The sequence below is a fragment of the Borostomias antarcticus genome (genome assembly GCF_949987555.1).
Source record: "Borostomias antarcticus genome assembly, chromosome: 27".
Lineage (NCBI taxonomy): Eukaryota > Metazoa > Chordata > Actinopteri > Stomiiformes > Stomiidae > Borostomias > Borostomias antarcticus.
In genome coordinates, this window is record NC_140260.1 from 489,566 (window position 1) to 511,536 (window position 21,971).

At 45.9% G+C, this 21,971-nt stretch overlaps 1 protein-coding gene across 1 annotated transcript in view; it reads left to right on the forward strand.

Moving 5' to 3' along the window:
• LOC311326409 (polyadenylate-binding protein 1-like) overlaps positions 1-21,971 on the forward strand; it is a gene marked incomplete at both ends in the record, with an annotated part of 39,320 nt that overhangs the window by 7,171 nt on the left and 10,178 nt on the right. The window contains one exon of the mRNA XM_084459302.1: positions 2,508-2,959. Within this exon, the coding sequence (XP_084315428.1) occupies positions 2,508-2,959 (452 nt within the window). The remainder of the gene's footprint in view (positions 1-2,507; positions 2,960-21,971) is intronic.

Here is a 21,971-nt window from a genome sequence, read left to right on the forward strand (position 1 = left end):
CCTACTCCTCAAAATGCCTAGCCTACCTTCCCTGATGACAACTAGCGGATCCTATAACCTAATATATCAATAACATTTTCCAGATGGGCATACAACGATTTTTGAAGAGGAAGAGAGAGGAGAATGATGAGACCAGTCAGGTAGGTTATTGCCGGCTAGCCATGATTCACACCGGGGGATTAAGGAACAAGGCAAACTACCTGTAGTAAGCTAACAGTTTTGCCCGCTTCCCAGGGACCAGTAAACTCTGTTCGGCCAAGAGGAATGCCTCATGCAGTTGTCTGATCGGACAAGTAAAAAATGAATATGATAAATTGGCCTTGTGTTACTAACGTTACTTAACGTTATCTGAAAATACAGTTTGAGCCGAAGCGGAGCTGCTCCATTTGAGCTACGCGCTGCTGTCTGTCTGTCAGTCAGCCCTTCAAGCGAGCGTTGTCAAGGAGACATCTACCTACTACTGTAGAGGGCCTCCGGTGTCTACTGTAGAGCACCTCTGTTACGCGCCTCTGGTGTCTACTGTAGAGGACCTCTGGTGTCTACAGCGCCTCTGGTGTCACTGGTCAGAGCATTGGACTCCCACCTGGGAGACCGGGGTTCAAGACCCGGTGGGGATGACTTTATGTTATCATCAGTGTAACTGCTTTAGCCACTGACCGCTACCATTAATGTTATGGAAGCTTCTGCTAGTTGTTGTGAGCTCATGGGCTAACTATCCCGCTCTTATTGTGCTGGATTAGCTTTGGAAGCATTGGAACTGATGTGTCCAGGCGACAAGACCTATCTTAATGTATCAGATCTTATTTCATGTCATTTCAATTCACAGCTATTTCAGTGGCATGGCTAGCTTCCATCCTAACAGTCCTGAACAGAAACAAGCCAGCCACGCACATAAACCAGGCTGGACCTGGTTTGGGTAATATGTAGTGTATACTGTATAGTACACTAGATGTAGCAGGCACAATCTGGATGTAGCATGCTGCATCTGGCGTAGCCTACTTAAAAGAACCAGAAGCACCCAACAGAGGGAGGAGCTGGTTACTGGGTTCAACAGAGGGAGGAGCTGGTTACTGGGTTCAATAGCGAATTGCGCTGCCACCACCTTTTATTAACCGGTGGGGTCCGGCGTCAGAACACACACACACCACACAGGCGTTAGAAAAAGGACATGGCTTTATTAATCATTTCATTTCAAATGCACACATCAGCATCGGGATGCTCCCCAAACCCCCTATAGCTGCCCCATCCCCAGGCGCTCCAGGCTTAAATTATAACACTGCACTCTCACTGCAAAATAATATAAACTGCACTGCAAAAGAATATAACTGCACTCTCACTGCAAACGAAACATGCGCGTGTAAAACCAAAACTCCAAAACAACCGGCCTGCCACACCGTCTGAGATCAGGACACATCACTTTCCCTCTCCGAAAGCTTAGCTTCAGTTAATATAGGATTCACTCATTAACAATGGTTATGGTTATAGCCATAGTTTGTGACAGGCTGTTGACATGCGACAGCCCTGAAAATGATGTTGAAGGGCATTCCAAACGAGCGTTATTTTGACACTCTACTCCCCATGCCCATTTTACACTGTTGCCACCCAGTGGATATAATCGGAATTACACACTCTATTCAAGGAGGGGAATCGGGACAAAATGAGTTTGGTCGAGTTTTTATTACAGTGATTTGATCACGATTCAAAGACCAACCGTGCGGTTACAGTGCCAGCATTGTATATATAAGGAATACATTGATTATTTTGTATGTGGTTTTAATTGTTTAACTATGATTGGTGCATTTCATATATTCTGTAGGCTTAGTTGCCTTAGTCATATTCATTTTGTTATTTTTATTAATTTGTTTGCACAGGTCATAATAAGAAACGTATTTAACCGAACTATATAAATAGTTAATACTTCTTCCTTGACTTGAGTCAGTCATGGCAATTCTAGAATTCAAGTTTGGCCATACTGTAACAGATTGTGTCACAATGATATGACATCATAATTGAAAACAATGATACTATGACAGCCACATTCTAGTTCATAGTTACATTTTTCTCTGTCAGTGGTCAGTGACATTTTGAAGTGGTTGGTGTATGCAATGCAATCCAGTGCTCCTAACTTCTCCATGGCCTCCCTGTACGTTGGGGATCTGCACCCCGACGTGACAGAGGCCATGCTGTGTGATTTATTTAGCCCCATGGGGATGATCCATTCTATCCGGGTCTGTAGAGACAGGATCACCAGGCGCTCCTCAAGGTACGCATATGTCAACTTCCAGCAGCCAGCTGACGCCAAACGCGCTCTTGACACCTTGAGCTATGAAACAGTCATGGGCCGACAGCTCCGGATCACGTGGTCTCGACGCGACCGCACCCTGAGGGACAACGGAATTGGGAACGTCTTCCTGAAGGGTTTGGAGAAGTCCATCGACAGCCAGGCCCTGTATGACACCTTCTCCGCCTTCGGCACCATCCTCTCCTGTAAAGTGGAGAGTGACGAGAACGGCTCCAAGGGCTACGGCTTTGTGCACTTTGAGGCTCCGGAGGACGCTGAGAGGGCCATCAAGAGGATCAATGGCATGCTCCTCAACGGAAAAAAGGTGTTTGTTGGCCCTTTCAAATCCAGAAGAGTACGAGAGGCCGAGCTGGGCGACCAAATCAAACAGTGTACCGGCATCAGTCTCTACATAAAGAACTTGAAGGAAGAGATTGATGAGATGCGACTGAGGAAGGAGTTCTCTCCCTTTGGTACCATCATCAGTGCCAAAGTCGTGATGGAGCGCGGCCGCAGCAAGGGCTTTGGGTTTGTGTGTCTGTCCTCCCCTGAGGAGGCCACCCGGGCCATCGCAGGGATGAACGGACGCATCCTGGCCACCAAGCCCCTGTATGTGGCCCTGGCCCGGCCCAAGAAACAGCCACGGGTGTATCAAACCAACAGATACAGGCAGCGAATGTCCGTCAGGCGTGCCACGCCCAGCATGGAGATCAAACTGCCTGCACAGCCCTCTGGATCCTCCATGGCTGCCATCCCTCACGCGTCCATCCAGTGTGTCTCCGCCCAGACCACGGGCCCTCGTCCAACCTCGGCTCCTACAGCTCCTGCGCGTCCTGCTGTCTACCCGCTGGGCATTCGGGAGCGTGCGAGAGAATGGAGGTCTCGGACGACCTCCATTCTGGCTGCCACTCCACCACAGCAGCGGAAGCAGATGCTGGGTGAGTGTAGTGGTCTGGTTGACTGTTCACTGTTAATTGTCTGGTTCACTGCCAATTGCCTGACCCACACTTAAAGCCCTTGTAAAGACTGTGCCCCCAGTTAATTTCAATTAACTGTCCAATTTTCCCCTCAAGAACACAACATGGAGCCTTGGTCCAGCCCACACGGGACCATGTCGGGTTACAAAAAGGTAAGTAACCCCCCTAAAGGTTTACATTTCATATACCATGTAAGCAAAGTTAGTCAACTTTATCTGGTTTTGTACAGTCCTGGACCTACACCCACTCTCTATTGAGACCAGACAACTCTTTAATGTCAGGCCACTATAAAGGTTCTCAGGATCTTGTCATTTCTCAATATCCATACTCAATTTCTATAGCTGAGCTTAAGATGGAGAACCTCAAGCTCAGGATTTACTTACATACCATGAGCAATGAGCAAAGAAATTATTGGATTAGCTTCAATGACTTTCTTTTCATTAAAACAGAAAACTCCACCTCAGATGATCTCCTCAACAATTGAGGATGAGGTCAACGACCTAGCGCTGCAGCTGGAGACCAAGCTGAGCCCCCCTCGGCCAAGGGAGAGTGGGAAGATGGGATTTTGGCCTTGTGTTGCCCCTGCGCCAACTCCATCTACTGACCTGGCACTGGAGGCAGAGGGCAGGCCTCTGAGGAAGGACAGAGAGACAGGGCACTCCTGCTCCTACATCCGTGCTCCTGTGAGTGCCTTTAAGCCTGCTCCCCCTGTGATGGCCTCTCCAACACTCGAGGAGGAGGTCAACGACTTGGCACTTCAGCTGGAGGCCAAGCTGAGCCCCCCTCGCCTCAGGGAGAGTGGGAAGACAGGTTTTTGGCCTTGTGTTGCCCCTACATCCACTGCAACAATTGGCCTGGCAATAGAGGCAGAGGGCAGGCCTCTGAGGAAGGACAGAGAGACAGGGCACTCCTGCTCCTACATCCGTGCTCCTGTGAGTGCCCTTAAGGCCGCTCCACCTGTGATGGCCTCTCCAACATTCGAGGAGGAGGTCAACAACTTGGCACTTCAGATGGAGGCCAAGCTTGTGTTGAGCTGCCCTCTGGTCAGGGAGCAGGCTGGGGCTAACCCTCTGGTCAGGGAGCAGGCTGGGGCTAACCCTCCTCCTGCCAGTGGACCTGCCAGCACAACGCCTCACACCGTTGGTGCCTGTAAACCCACTCCACCTCTGATGGCCTCCCCAACAATCGAGGAGGAGGTCAACGACCTAGCGCTGCAGCTGGAGGCCAAGCTGAGCCTCCATCACCTCAGGGAGAGTGTCGCCCCAGCTGCCTCAACTCCAGCGATGGGCCTGGCGCTGAAGGAGGAGGACAAGCCTCTGAGGACGGAGAGACAGACACGACACTCCTGCTCCTCCACCCGTGCTCTGAAAGGCTCTGGACGAACAACTCGTAGACAGGAATGGGGTGAGGTCAAAACAGCCTGGACAGCCATTTGTTTTTTGATGCTTTCCATTTTGCAGGTTAAACAATATTAATTTTGTGATTTCAGATCTGACGGACATTAACGTCCAGCTGAACCCTGCATCAGTGAGTTCGAGCTTCACTATTCAGCTGGGTGTTGCCCTTTCAGACGAGAAAAAGCTGGTAAAGTCTATCTATCTATCTATCTATCTATCTATCTATCTATCTATCTATCTATCTATCTATCTGTCTGTCTGTCTGTCTGTCTGTCTGTCTGTCTGTCTGTGTGTGTGTCTGTCTGTCTGTCTGTCTGTCTGTCTGTCTGTCTGTCTGTCAGACTGACTGTCTATCGATCTATCAATTTATCTATCTGATATAATGTTCTGGGCTGAATTACACTGTCAGTGAGGATAATGCACTGAAAATCTTACTATTGTCTGTTTTGACAGATTTGACAGATCCAGTTTCGGATGTTCGCCTGCCTGTGCGGACAGTGCACACACACACACACACACACACACACACACACACACACACACACACACACACACACTCACACACCCACAGAACTACACACACACACACACACACACACACACACACAGAACAACTACACCCCCCCCCCACAGACACACACACACACACAGAACTACACACACACACACACACACACACACACACCCAGAACAACTACACCCCCCCCCCGCCCACAGACACACACACACACACACACAGAACAACAAAATACACGTGCACGTGCACACACGCACACATACAAACATTTGTATTCTCATGTTAGCTTTGACACTAGACATTTCTAACATAGCACATTTAAATCAAGGTTCAAGTCAAATTACCTTAAAACCTGAGGTCATTATTTTGCTAGTACACTGCGCTACCAAGTGTGCTTCATGTTCTGCTGGAATGTTACCCGAGTTGGTGGAATGTTTTCCAGAGCTCCAGACTTCTGTGTGGAGAGCTGTCCTTCTGGTTCCTGGTTGAAAGAAGGTTCTCCAGGGTTCTAGACTACTGTGTGGAGAGCTGATCTTCTGGCATCGTTCACATCCGTGCTACTCTCTGGTTGGGTCGTACATCAGCACCACTAATCTCTCCAGCAGTAACATTGACCCTCTACTGACCAGGGTTATAATAGTTTTTCTTTTTTCATTAGTTTTTCTTTTTATATCGTTTTAACTTTTTGTGTTCAATTTCAGTTTAGTTTTAATTAGTTTTTAAAGCAGATTTGCTAGTTTAGTTTATTTTTTATTTTTTGATAATTCTTAGTTTTAGTTTAGTTTTTATTAGTTTCAGTATTAGTTTTTTTTTTTTCGGCGCTAGCCTCGTGAGACCATCCTGATCTCGTGAGCTCATGTTGTTTCACTCTGTGCAAAACAAACCATCTGGCGCACGTCAGGTTACTTCTGCGCAGCGGCACAGCTAAAGAAATAATGGAGGATAGATTTAATATCCACCCAAAATACTAGGCTTATGTATGAAATGAAAAAGACTAAAACTAAGGACATTTTCTCTACAATTTTAGTTTATTTTAGTTAGTTTTGTAAACACACAATACAGTTTTAGTTAGTTATCGTTTTTTTGTAAAGCCTAGTTTTTATTTTTATTTCAGTTAACTAAAATGTTTTTTCACACCTAGTTTTCGTTTTTTAGTTAGTTTTCGTTAACTATAATAACCTTGCTACTGACCTCACTGGGCATGTAGAAGAGTCCACTGAAAGCAGTGTTGACCTCTGAGGAACACGTCCACGTTGTCCAGGCGTCCTGTCAGACAGTGTAGATGTGTCCCAGCCTGTGAAAGGACTGGGTGGCTCAGACACTGGGTGGCATTCATAGTGGTAAAACATTTGGTGAACAGCTATGTACCGCGGGTGTATGTCTTTTTATTATGGCTTCATTCAGCATACGGCTCGTGATGTAGGTGTCGGCCTCTGGTGTCGGCTCAAACTTTTGGTACAGAGCTGTTCAACAAATGTTTTCTGAGTCTCCCAGTCCTTTCACAGGCTGGGACACGTCTGCACTGTCTGACAGAGGAAACAGGACACCTGGGGAATGTGGACGTGTTTCTCAGAGGTCAACGCTGCTTTAATTGATCTCCTCAGCATGTCCAGTGAGGTCAGTAGAGGGTCAATGTTACTGCTGGAGAGATTAGAGGTGCTGATGTACGACCCAACCAGAGAGTAGCACGGATGTGAACGATGACAGGAGAACAGCTCTCCACACAGAAGTCTAGAACCCTGGAGAACCTACTTTCAACCAGGATCCAGAAGATCAGCTCTTTACACAGAAGTCTAGAACCCTTGAGAACCTTCCTTCAACCAGGAACCAGAAGGACAGCTCTCCACACATAGGTCTCGAACTCTGGAGAACATCCCACCATCCTGGGTAACACTCCAGCAGAACATGAAGCACACTTGCTAGCACAACGTACTAGCAAAAGAATGACCTCAGGTTTTAAAGTAATTTGACCTGGACCTTGATCTAAATGTGCTAGGCTTTTCTCATACATTCCGTTACATTACTACATACTGCATTTGTTGTACTGAAATAAATATTTTCAACAATATAGCCTAGATTTGTCTATGTGTTTTTGTGCATGGCTGTAAGCCAGCGTTAGTATAGTATAGCAGTTGTCCGGTTATCACTCCCTCCCTCCGTCACTCTGGACAATGTTGGCCTGCAGTTCTCTGTTGGCACCACAAGAGGCAGTAGTCCCAGCACACCAAAATCAAGAAGGACACCAAAACCACCGCCGATCTCCACTGCACAAATAGAGTAGTGGTGAGAGCATTGGACTCCCACCCTGGAGACTGGGGTTGAAGACCCGGTGGGGATGACTTTATGGGACTATACCCCAAACCTCCACATGTTCATCCTTTCACTCCAACCTTTACCCCTTGCCTTATAGGTCAGATTCTGTCCCAACCCCAACCCTTATTCTAACCCCAACCCACACTAGGGACTGGAAGAAGGACACCAAAACCAATTTGCTGATCTCCACTGCACAAGTAGAGTAGTGGTGAGAGCATTGGACTCCCACCCAGGAGACCGGGGTTCCCGGTGGGGATGACTTTATGTTGGGGATGCCGCCCATGTTGAGGATGATGCATTACATCTTAAATGGTGTTGAGAGACTCGCGTTGAGGAATCTGATTAGCGAGAGAACATTTACGCTGAGTTATTAACTATGGCAAATTTTAAACTTTAAAACATGTAAATAAAACATGTAAATAATGTAATGAAATGTAATGCATCATCCCCAACATGGGCGGCAGCAGTGAGTAGGCTAAACAAAGCGGAGAGCGCCGAATCGCCAGTAGAAGAAGACAGTCGATGCGCTGTGGATATTAGACATTTAAGTGTACAAATTTGCCTTTTATTTGAAAGGTGGGGGATTACAAACTGTAGCGACCTCGGAGAAAGGGCTTTCATCTTTCCAACGATGTTTTTACTTTGGTGAGTAACGAAACGGTTTTGTCTGTAGACTCGGACGAGCGGGCCGAGGAAGCGCATTCATAGGTAAATAGCATTGAGAGTAACAGGGCGTTATCTGTAGGATATCGCCCTGGACCAGGTCTACGACAACTCGTGCTCAAACACCACAACGCCTTTTATCAAACTGAAATAGCCCTGCCAGTGCTAACCTCTGGGCTACTGTATTTAACATAATAACATCGCATTCATAAGCCATCGTTCTGACACCATAAGGGGAAGCTTGTCAACGACATGCGACAACAGGTCCTTATCTCTCACATACCTTGAGATGTCGTATGTCCACACCAAGGATTGAACTCACAACCTTCCGGTGATAGGCAGCGCACATGGAGGTATAATTATAAACAGTGCACTATCCACTCAGCCACCACTGACCTGGGAATTCTGTGGAGTCTTTTTGTTTTGATGTTCTTGGACCACTGCCTCTTGTGGTAGCAACAATGGAACTGCAGGTCAATAACACGACGGAAAGAGGAAGGGAGCGACAAATAGGATTCCCTCTTCTTGGTGTGTCGGCTTACAGCCAACACACAAAAAGTTATGTATCCAATTGTATCCAGTTCTTTTTAAATGTCAATTTCTCTGCCATCTTGGGACACATGCACCATACACACATGTGAAATATCGAACCTTCCTTTGCTCGTTGAACGGAGTTTATGGAGTTTCATGGGATAAAGTCGCATGGTGACATGGCTACTTTTCTACTAGACCGGTAAGCTAGCTAACTAGCTATTGTTATCTTTCTTGGAATCTGCATAGCCAGACCTAACGTTATCTCCAAACTACTGCATCTAACGTAACTTATTACATGGCACTCTGAAATACTTGATTGTGATTACTGATTAGTGTAACGTTATGTTCCTCTCGGAGTGAAGATCTTATCACAGTATGACTGAAACAGTGCATTCTCTGGCAATTTGGCAACCAATACGTTGTGTTGTTGCAGTTCTTATCTTTAGACACTAGATGGGGAAATAATCCACATACAACATATTATACCTTTAAGTGCTGTAATAATTAAAATAAAAAAGTTTCTGGGATGTGTTCCCAACAGTATATTGTTTGTTCTAGATACCCCACTCTCTTGAACATTTGTTCTATTATATGTTAGATGTTTGTATTTTTATACATGTAAAACACTAACTACCTAAATGCGCTTTCAAAACCACTGTCGCACCCACATTAGGACTATTTATTTTCAATAAAGAGCCTATAGGCCGCGCGCTCTGTGCCGCTCCTTGCTGAGGTGATCGGAAGCGTGAAGGGATTTTTTCTTCAGTGAGCGGAATGATGTTACAACGAAAGATAGGTAGGCTATTGACGCTCAAATATTACCAAGTGTTAACCAGTGTTTGAATTGGGCCAAACACTGGTGCTGGCACCTAGGCCTACTCCTCAAAATGCCTAGCCTACCTTCCCTGATGACAACTAGCGGATCCTATAACCTAATATATCAATAACATTTTCCAGATGGGCATACAACGATTTTTGAAGAGGAAGAGAGAGGAGAATGATGAGACCAGTCAGGTAGGTTATTGCCGGCTAGCCATGATTCACACCGGGGGATTAAGGAACAAGGCAAACTACCTGTAGTAAGCTAACAGTTTTGCCCGCTTCCCAGGGACCAGTAAACTCTGTTCGGCCAAGAGGAATGCCTCATGCAGTTGTCTGATCGGACAAGTAAAAAATGAATATGATAAATTGGCCTTGTGTTACTAACGTTACTTAACGTTATCTGAAAATACAGTTTGAGCCGAAGCGGAGCTGCTCTATTTGAGCTACGCGCTGCTGTCTGTCTGTCAGTCAGCCCTTCAAGCGAGCGTTGTCAAGGAGACATCTACCTACTACTGTAGAGGGCCTCCGGTGTCTACTGTAGAGCACCTCTGTTACGCGCCTCTGGTGTCTACTGTAGAGGACCTCTGGTGTCTACAGCGCCTCTGGTGTCACTGGTCAGAGCATTGGACTCCCACCTGGGAGACCGGGGTTCAAGACCCAGTGGGGATGACTTTATGTTATCATCAGTGTAACTGCTTTAGCCACTGACCGCTACCATTAATGTTATGGAAGCTTCTGCTAGTTGTTGTGAGCTCATGGGCTAACTATCCCGCTCTTATTGTGCTGGATTAGCTTTGGAAGCATTGGAACTGATGTGTCCAGGCGACAAGACCTATCTTAATGTATCAGACCTTATTTCATGTCATTTCAATTCACAGCTATTTCAGTGGCATGGCTAGCTTCCATCCTAACAGTCCTGAACAGAAACAAGCCAGCCACGCACATAAACCAGGCTGGACCTGGTTTGGGTAATATGTAGTGTATACTGTATAGTACACTAGATGTAGCAGCACAATCTGGATGTAGCATGCTGCATCTGGCGTAGCCTACTTAAAAGAACCAGAAGCAGCCAACAGAGGGAGGAGCTGGTTACTGGGTTCAACAGAGGGAGGAGCTGGTTACTGGGTTCAATAGCGAATGGCGTCAGAACACACACACACCACACAGGCGTTAGAAAAAGGACATGGCTTTATTAATCATTTCATTTCAAATGCACACATCAGCATCGGGATGCTCCCCAAACCCCCTATAGCTGCCCCATCCCCAGGCGCTCCAGGGTCAGGGTATCATCGTATAATTCCTTATTCCATAATAATTTCAAAACGAATAAACGGTAAATCGACCATAATTCTGTTTTTTGTGTCTAAACCAATAATGGAAACACCTCTTCCAAAATGGCCTTTTTTTGGTTCTCGGCTCGTTCCTTTTATCATTATTCCTTTTGGGACTGAAGAATGTGCCCACAGTTATCTATCACTATATTCATTATTTGGTTTCGAGCCGTGAAATGGATAAATGAAATCACGTGGTCTGTTGGTCACGTGGCCCAGTCTAGCATCACGGGAAGCGAAAAAACGTGTTCAAACATTACAAAATAAAAGTCCATTGCATTGAATGGCCATCTTTCAAGGTTTAATTAACACACAAGTAGCGTATATATATATATATATATATATATATATATATATATATATATATATATATATATATATATATATATATATGGATGGATTTAATGTACACACTATTTTATTTAGTTAAAGTGTGGATTAATAGCCTGGAAATAGCAAGTGCTGTTGCCGCGCTGGTCAGTTTACTACGATGACCAGCAGAAGTCCCTGTTTAGCAGGGGTGTAGTGGTGACTAAATAGCCTACGTGGGTAAACTCTGAGTAAAGAAGTGGGTATATGTTACAGTTTTTACATTAGTGGTGTTTAAAGAAGGGAATAGGCCTATACTGTGGATAAAGAAGTGGATAGACCCCATGAAGACCCTCCACTACACCACTGTTGTTTACCATATCTGCCAGAGCTGGTATCCATACTGTGTCGGTCTGTCATCTGTTACTATCATGGCTGCAAAATGTCCTCAAACTGATATGAGGAAATTAACTTGATAAGTCGCGCTGTCATCCTCCCCAGACACCTGTGTGTGAAATGGACCAGTGACACAGTGACATGTAGCGATGACACTATATGTAGTTTTACTTCAATGCGTGCTGTACTTATGTATGGATGTTTTTATGTGAGTATAGGTGCCTCAGCATCCTGAATATGTAGCAGAAATATCCCCATGAAACACAATGCCGATCACTGTCCGTTTTGTTATTTTGAGTGATATAACACAACTCTCAGCTTGTGCAAGTTAAGAGGTTTGCCCTCAGTGAAATAAGAGTTATGACCAAATTCAATCAGCTTTGTGGGCATTAACAGTCAATCTTGGAATTTTAAACAAGCCCATCGCCACCACAAAACCAAAGCCTTGCTTTTAAATTTCAACTTTATTAAATGAATCCTTTATACCCAGGGTTCTTTGGTGAATGCATTGAATATGGGACAGTCGAGATGCAGACATGATCTACTTCTTGGGGCAAAGAGGCTCCTCCAGCTAACTGTTCTCCTGTTGAGGCGTTCATGATCCTGCTGCTGCAGGCAGGGTAGGCCTAACACCAAACCCTGCAAGCAAGGATGACCCCTACTCTTTAAGATAGACCCCAAGAACCCAGGATGATGTGAGCTCCTTCTGATAGACCCTACCCACCATGAATAACCCCTAGCCTACATCTTGACCTTGAACTAATCCACTTGAGCTCACTAGCATAGGCACCAGTAGGGTGATGATCCTTCCATGCTCCTACATATCTTGGGTCAATCATACATGCACCTGTGTGGATTGTTATTAGGAAGAGCCAATCCTGATTTTAGATCTGTCTTTTAGATCTGATTTGTCTGACCTAGGAAGTTTAACCCTCCTGAACTAGTTTGTGTGACATGTTCCACCAGCAATAACCTACAGTAGTTGTCTAGGTAGCTTTTAGCACCTACTGTAGGGCAGACCACATTATCAATGTACTGATGATAAAATATAGTCTACATTTATCAGTCTGGAGCAGCAGCACACAGGATCACAAGGCCCTACAGAGAGTGTTGTGGTCGACTGAATGTACCTTAGGGGGCCACTCCCCCACCTTGAGGACATCTACACTAGAAGGTGCAAGACCGAGGCCAACAGAATCCTGAAGGATCCCAGCCACCCAGGCAATGGACTGTTCTCTCTTCTTTGGTCAGGGAAAAGGTACCGCACACATGGCAAACACAGACTCAGGAAGAGCTTCTTCCCACAAGCCAGTCGGCACCTGGATGAGTTCAACTAATGTATACAGTGCCACTATATCTAGTGTGTCAGAATATCTAGTGTATATGTGAATCCTCTGTATACATTGGTATTTATCCTGCTATGCAATGTATGTATATCAAGTAGTGTACAGAAGCTGGTTACCCTGAAACAGGCTTGTTCTGTTCTGACTGCTGTGTTGCTTCAATGACTCAGTGTGCTACTAACCGTTTTCTGCCTCCCCTAGTGCCTCTCTCTCTCCCTCCTATCCTCTAACCAGGTCCAGTGTCAGCTGCGGAGCTGTGGATATCGTAGTATTTAGTACACACACACACACACACGTACACACAGACACACATCATTCCACATCCGGCTTAGGCCTGGACCTGATGCTCTTAGCCTTTCTTGCTCTGAAAATTTAATTTAATGTATTGTTAAATGTTCTTAGCCATTAGACAAATATACTCCAGGAGCTTGCCCCAGGTTGCCTGTTTCAATATCTGTGTGGTCTGTATGGCTCTATGTGCTACTAACCCTGTTCTGCCTTCCTTCTCCCTAGTGCCTCTCTCTCTCCCTCCTATCTTCTAACCAGGTCCAGTGGATGCCCCACTGTCACCAGCAGACCTCCCGGAGTCCGATAGATACCCCCGTGTCTGCTGTGGATGTCGTAGCATGTCTGTAGAATGTTCTCTCTCCTATGATGCTTTTAGCCTCTCCTACTCTGAAATCTAATTTAATGTATTGCTTTATAAATGTTCTTGGCCGGTAGACAAACATACTCCTGGAGCTTGCTCGATCGCCTTGTTGAGAGGGGTCAGGGAAGAATTTTTACAGCTCACTTATCTGGCCCCCGGGTGATTACTGTTTTTTTGCTTCCCTCTGGAATATGTAGAGAGTGGGTCGTATGCCCACCTCCCTTGTTCTCTGTAAAGCGCATTGTGTTGCCTCTGGGTATGAAATGCGCTATACAAATAAAGCTTTGATTGATTGATTGATTGATTGATATGACATCACCACACATGTAAATGCAGACAACAGTATTGTATATACTAATATCTCACCCCCGGGATTATTTATTCAAAGCTATAGCATATACATAACACAGCGGGTATGTATATCCATAATAGCACATCACGGAGCCTGCAGCTACATTTCACTGTGAATTCCAAGATTGACTGTTAATGCCTACAAAGATGATTGAATTTGGTCATAACTCTTATTTCACTGAGGGCAAACCTCTCAACTTGCACAAGCTGAGAGTTGTGTTGTATCACTCAAAATAACAAAACGGACAGTGATCGGTATATATATATACACGCTACTTGTGTGTTAATTAAACCTTGAAAGATGGCCATTCAATGCAATGGACTTTTATTTTGTAATGTTTGAACACGTTTTTTCGCTTCCCGTGATGCTAGACTGGGCCACGTGACCAACAGACCACGTGATTTCATTTATCCATTTCACGGCTCGAAACCAAATAATGAATATAGTGATAGATAACTGTGGGCACATTCTTCAGTCCCAAAAGGAATAATGATAAAAGGAACGAGCCGAGAACCAAAAAAAGGCCATTTTGGAAGAGGTGTTTCCATTATTGGTTTAGACACAAAAAACAGAATTATGGTCGATTTACCGTTTATTCGTTTTGAAATTATTATGGAATAAGGAATTATACGATGATACCCTGACCCTCCAGGCTTAAATTATAACACTGCACTCTCACTGCAAAATAATATAAACTGCACTGCAAAAGAATATAACTGCACTCTCACTGCAAAATAATATAAACTGCACTGCAAAAGAATATAACTGCACTCTCACTGCAAAATAATATAACTGCACTCTCCCTGAAAAATAATATAACTGCACTCTCACTGCAAAAGAATATAACTGCACTCTCACTGCAAAATAATATAAACTGCACTGCAAAAGAATATAACTGCACTCTCACTGCAAACGAAACATGCGCGTGTAAAACCAAAACTCCAAAACAACCGGCCTGCCACACCAGGACACATCACTTTCCCTCTCCGAAAGCTTAGCTTCAGTTAATATAGGATTCACTCATTAACAATGGTTATGGTTAGCCATAGTTTGTGACAGGCTGTTGACATGCGACAGCCCTGAAAATGATGTTGAAGGGCATTCCAAACGAGCGTTATTATGACACTCTACTCCCCATGCCCATTTTACAGCATTGCCACCCAGTGGATATAATCGGAATTACACACTCTATTCAAGGAGGGGAATCGGGACAAAATGAGTTTGGTCGAGTTTTTATTACAGTGATTTGATCACGATTCAAAGACCAACCGTGCGGTAACAGTGCCAGCATCGTATATATAAGGAATACATTGATTATTTTGTATGTGGTTTTAAATGTTTAACTATGATTGGTGCATTTCATATATTCTGTAGGCTTAGTTGCCTTAGTCATATTATTTTTGTTATTTTTATTAAATTATTTGCACAGGTCATAATAAGAAACTTATTAAACCTAACTATATAAATAGATAATACTTCTTCCTTGACTTGAGTCAGTCATGGCAATTCTAGAATTCAAGTTTGGCCATACTGTAACAGATTGTGTCACAATGATATGACATCATATTGGAACACAATCTATGACAGCCACATTCTAGTTCATAGTTACATTTTTCTCTGTCAGTGGTCAGTGACATTTTGAAGTGGTTGGTGTATGCAATGCAATCCAGTGCTCCTAACTTCTCCATGGCCTCCCTGTACGTTGGGGATCTGCACCCCGACGTGACAGAGGCCATGCTGTGTGATTTATTTAGCCCCATGGGGACACTCCATTCTATCCGGGTCTGTAGAGACAGGATCACCAGGCGCTCCTCAAGGTACGCATATGTCAACTTCCAGCAGCCAGCTGACGCCAAACGCGCTCTTGACACCTTGAGCCATGAAACAGTCATGGGCCGACAGCTCCGGATCACGTGGTCTCGACGCGACCGCACCCTGAGGGACAACGGAATTGGGAACGTCTTCCTGAAGGGTTTGGAGAAGTCCATCGACAGCCAGGCCCTGTATGACACCTTCTCCGCCTTCGGCACCATCCTCTCCTGTAAAGTGGAGAGTGACGAGAACGGCTCCAAGGGCTACGGCTTTGTGCACTTTGAGGCTCCGGAGGACGCTGAGAGGGCCATCAAGAGGATCAATGGCATGCTCCTCAACGGAAAAAAGGTGTTTGTTGGCCCTTTCAAATCCAGAAGAGTACGAGAGGCCGAGCTGGGCGACCAAATCAAACAGTGTACCGGCATCAGTCTCTACATAAAGAACTTGAAGGAAGAGATTGATGAGATGCGACTGAGGAAGGAGTTCTCTCCCTTTGGTACCATCATCAGTGCCAAAGTCGTGATGGAGCGCGGCCGCAGCAAGGGCTTTGGGTTTGTGTGTCTGTCCTCCCCTGAGGAGGCCACCCGGGCCATCGCAGGGATGAACGGACGCATCCTGGCCACCAAGCCCCTGTATGTGGCCCTGGCCCGGCCCAAGAAACAGCCACGGGTGTATCCAACCAACAGATACAGGCAGCGAATGTCCGTCAGGCGTGCCACGCCCAGCATGGAGATCAAACTGCCTGCACAGCCCTCTGGATCCTCCATGGCTGCCATCCCTCACGCGTCCATCCAGTGTGTCTCCGCCCAGACCACGGGCCCTCGTCCAACCTCGGCTCCTACAGCTCCTGCGCGTCCTGCTGTCTACCCGCTGGGCATTCGGGAGCATGCGAGAGAATGGAGGTCTCGGACGACCTCCATTCTGGCTGCCACTCCACCACAGCAGCGGAAGCAGATGCTGGGTGAGTGTAGTGGTCTGGTTGACTGTTCACTGTTAATTGTCTGGTTCACTGCCAATTGCCTGACCCACACTTAAAGCCCTTGTAAAGACTGTGCCCCCAGTTAATTTCAATTAACTGTCCAATTTTCCCCTCAAGAACACAACATGGAGCCTTGGTCCAGCCCACACGGGACCATGTCGGGTTACCAAAAGGTAAGTAACCCCCCTAAAGGTTTACATTTCATATACCATGTAAGCAAAGTTAGTCAACTTTATCTGGTTTTGTACAGTCCTGGACCTACACCCACTCTCTATTGAGACCAGACAACTCTTTAATGTCAGGCCACTATAAAGGTTCTCAGGATCTTGTCATTTCTCAATATCCATACTCAATTTCTATAGCTGAGCTTAAGATGGAGAACCTCAAGCTCAGGATTTACTTACATACCATGAGCAATGAGCAAAGAAATTATTGGATTAGCTTCAATGACTTTCTTTTCATTAAAACAGAAAACTCCACCTCAGATGATCTCCTCAACAATTGAGGATGAGGTCAACGACCTAGCGCTGCAGCTGGAGACCAAGCTGAGCCCCCCTCGGCCAAGGGAGAGTGGGAAGATGGGATTTTGGCCTTGTGTTGCCCCTGCGCCAACTCCATCTACTGACCTGGCACTGGAGGCAGAGGGCAGGCCTCTGAGGAAGGACAGAGAGACAGGGCACTCCTGCTCCTACATCCGTGCTCCTGTGAGTGCCTTTAAGCCTGCTCCCCCTGTGATGGCCTCTCCAACACTCGAGGAGGAGGTCAACGACTTGGCACTTCAGCTGGAGGCCAAGCTGAGCCCCCCTCGCCTCAGGGAGAGTGGGAAGACAGGTTTTTGGCCTTGTGTTGCCCCTACATCCACTGCAACAATTGGCCTGGCAATAGAGGCAGAGGGCAGGCCTCTGAGGAAGGACAGACAGACAGGGCACTCCTGCTCCTACATCCGTGCTCCTGTGAGTGCCCTTAAGGCCGCTCCACCTGTGATGGCCTCTCCAACATTCGAGGAGGAGGTCAACAACTTGGCACTTCAGATGGAGGCCAAGCTTGTGTTGAGCTGCCCTCTGGTCAGGGAGCAGGCTGGGGCTAACCCTCTGGTCAGGGAGCAGGCTGGGGCTAACCCTCCTCCTGCCAGTGGACCTGCCAGCACAACGCCTCACACCGTTGGTGCCTGTAAACCCACTCCACCTCTGATGGCCTCCCCAACAATCGAGGAGGAGGTAAACGACCTAGCGCTGCAGCTGGAGGCCAAGCTGAGCCTCCATCACCTCAGGGAGAGTGTCGCCCCAGCTGCCTCAACTCCAGCGATGGGCCTGGCGCTGAAGGAGGAGGACAAGCCTCTGAGGACGGAGAGACAGACACGACACTCCTGCTCCTCCACCCGTGCTCTGAAAGGCTCTGGACGAACAACTCGTAGACAGGAATGGGGTGAGGTCAAAACAGCCTGGACAGCCATTTGTTTTTTGATGCTTTCCATTTTGCAGGTTAAACAATATTAATTTTGTGATTTCAGATCTGACGGACATTAACGTCCAGCTGAACCCTGCATCAATGAGTTCGAGCTTCACTATTCAGCTGGGTGTTGCCCTTTCAGATGAGAAAAAGCTGGTAAAGTCTATCTATCTATCTATCTATCTATCTATCTATCTATCTATCTATCTATCTATCTATCTATCTATCTATCTATCTATCTATCTATCTATCTATCTGTCTGTCTGTCTGTCTGTCTGTCTGTCTGTCTGTGTGTCTGTCTGTCTGTCTGTCTGTCTGTCTGTCTGTCTGTCTGTCGTTCTATCGATCTATCAATTTATCTATCTGATATAATGTTCTGGGCTGAATTACACTGTCAGTGAGGATAATGCACTGAAAATCTTACTATTGTCTGTTTTGACAGATTTGACAGATCCAGTTTCGGATGTTCGCCTGCCTGTGCGGACAGTGCACACACACACACACACACACACACACACACACACACACACACACACACACACCCACAGAACTACACACACACACACACACACACACACACACACACACACACACACACACAGAACAACTACACCCCCCCCCCCACAGACACACACACACACACAGAACTACACACACACACACACACACACACACACACCCAGAACAACTACACCCCCCCCCCGCCCACAGACACACACACACACACACAGAACAACAAAATACACGTGCACGTGCACACACGCACACATACAAACATTTGTATTCTCATGTTAGCTTTGACACTAGACATTTCTAACATAGCACATTTAAATCAAGGTTCAAGTCAAATTACCTTAAAACCTGAGGTCATTATTTTGCTAGTACACTGCGCTACCAAGTGTGCTTCATGTTCTGCTGGAATGTTACCCGAGTTGGTGGAATGTTTTCCAGAGCTCCAGACTTCTGTGTGGAGAGCTGTCCTTCTGGTTCCTGGTTGAAAGAAGGTTCTCCAGGGTTCTAGACTACTGTGTGGAGAGCTGATCTTCTGGCATCGTTCACATCCGTGCTACTCTCTGGTTGGGTCGTACATCAGCACCACTAATCTCTCCAGCAGTAACATTGACCCTCTACTGACCAGGGTTATAATAGTTTTGCTTTTTTCATTAGTTTTTCTTTTTATATCGTTTTAACTTTTTGTGTTCAATTTCAGTTTAGTTTTAATTAGTTTTTAAAGCAGATTTGCTAGTTTAGTTTATTTTTTATTTTTTGATAATTCTTAGTTTTAGTTTAGTTTTTATTAGTTTCAGTATTAGTTTTAGTTTGTTTTTTTTCGGCGCTAGCCTCGTGAGACCATCCTGATCTCGTGAGCTCATGTTGTTTCACTCTGTGCAAAACAAACCATCTGGCGCACGTCAGGTTACTTCTGCGCAGGGGCACAGCTAAATAAATAATGGAGGATAGATTAAATATCCACCCAAAATACTAGGCTCCAGTATGAAATGAAAAAGACTAAAACTAAGGACATTTTCTCTACAATTTTAGTTTATTTTAGTTAGTTTTGTAAACACACAATACAGTTTTAGTTAGTTATCGTTTTTTTGTAAAGCCTAGTTTTTATTTTTATTTCAGTTAACTAAAATGTTTTTTCACACCTAGTTTTCGTTTTTTAGTTAGTTTTCGTTAACTATAATAACCTTGCTACTGACCTCACTGGGCATGTAGAAGAGTCCACTGAAAGCAGTGTTGACCTCTGAGGAACACGTCCACGTTGTCCAGGCGTCCTGTCAGACAGTGTAGATGTGTCCCAGCCTGTGAAAGGACTGGGTGGCTCAGACACTGGGTGGCATTCATAGTGGTAAAACATTTGGTGAACAGCTATGTACCGCGGGTGTATGTCTTTTTATTATGGCTTCATTCAGCATACGGCTCGTGATGTAGGTGTCGGCCTCTGGTGTCGGCTCAAACCTTTGGTACAGAGCTGTTCAACAAATGTTTTCTGAGTCTCCCAGTCCTTTCACAGGCTGGGACACGTCTGCACTGTCTGACAGAGGAAACAGGACACCTGGGGAATGTGGACGTGTTTCTCAGAGGTCAACGCTGCTTTAATTGATCTCCTCAGCATGTCCAGTGAGGTCAGTAGAGGATCAATGCTACTGCTGGAGAGATTAGAGGTGCTGATGTACCACCCAACCAGAGAGTAGCACGGATGTGAACGATGACAGGAGAACAGCTCTCCACACAGAAGTCTAGATCCCTGGAGAACCTACTTTCAACCAGGATCCAGAAGATCAGCTCTTTACACAGAAGTCTAGAACCCTTGAGAACCTTCCTTCAACCAGGAACCAGAAGGACAGCTCTCCACACAGAGGTCTCGAACTCTGGAGAACATCCCACCATCCTGGGTAACACTCCAGCAGAACATGAAGCACACTTGCTAGCACAACGTACTAGCAAAAGAATGACCTCAGGTTTTCAAGTTATTTGACCTGGACCTTGATCTAAATGTGTTAGGCTTTTCTCATACATTCCGTTAAATTACTACATACTGCATTTGTTGTACTGAAATAAATATTTTCAACAATATAGCCTACATTTGTGTATGTGTTTTTGTGCGTGGCTGTAAGCCAGCGTTAGTATAGTATAGTATTTGTCCAGTTATCACTCCCTCCCTCCATCACTCTGGACAATGTTGGCCTGCAGTTCTCTGTTGGCACCACAAGAGGCAGTAGTCCCAGCACACTAAAATCAAGAAGGACACCAAAACCACCGCCGATCTCCACTGCACAAATAGAGTAGTGGTGAGAGCATTGGACTCCCACCCTGGAGACTGGGGTTGAAGACCCGGTGGGGATGACTTTATGGGACTATACCCCAAACCTCCACATGTTCATCCTTTCACTCCAACCTTTACCCCTTGCCTTATAGGTCAGATTCTGTCCCAACCCCAACCCTTATTCTAACCCCAACCCACACTAGGGACTGGAAGAAGGACACCAAAACCAATTTGCTGATCTCCACTGCACAAGTAGAGTAGTGGTGAGAGCATTGGACTCCCACCCAGGAGACCGGGGTTCCCGGTGGGGATGACTTTATGTTGGGGATGCCGCCCATGTTGGGGATGATGCATTACATCTTAAATGGTGTTGAGAGACTCGCGTTGAGGTATCTGATTAGCGAGAGAACATTTACACTGAGTTATTAACTATGGCAAATTTTAAACTTTAAAACATGTAAATAAAACATGTAAATAATGTAATGTAATGTAATGCATCATCCCCAACATGGGCGGCAGCAGTGAGTAGGCTAAACAAAGCGGAGAGCGCCGAATCACCAGTAGAAGAAGACAGTCAATGCGCTGTGGATATTAGATTGGATTAGTTAGTTGGATTATTAAATCACCGATTTATTTTGACGGAAAAGTGAATGGACCAGCAAAGGACTGTTGTCTGGCATGAGCGAGCGGAATGGGACAACGGGACTGAGAAGGGCTACATTTCAACCAGACATTCCAGTGAAACCAGGTAGTCAAAATAATTTACCTGATATAAAATGGGCACGGATACAAGCGGCTGAAATGAGTTTTCTCCGGAGGGTGGCTGGGGTCTCCCTGAGAGATTGGGTGAGAAGTTCAGTCATCCGGGAGAGACTCGGAGTAGAGCCGCTGGTCCTTTGCGTCGAAAGGAGCCAGTTGAGGTGGTTCGGGCATCTAGTGAGGATGCCTCCTGGGCGCCTCCCTAGGGAGGTGTTCCAGGCGTGTCCGGCTGGGAGGAGGCAGCGGGGTAGACCCAGGACTAGGTGGCGGGACTACATCTCCGCACTGGCCTGTGAGCGGCTAAAGATTCTGGGG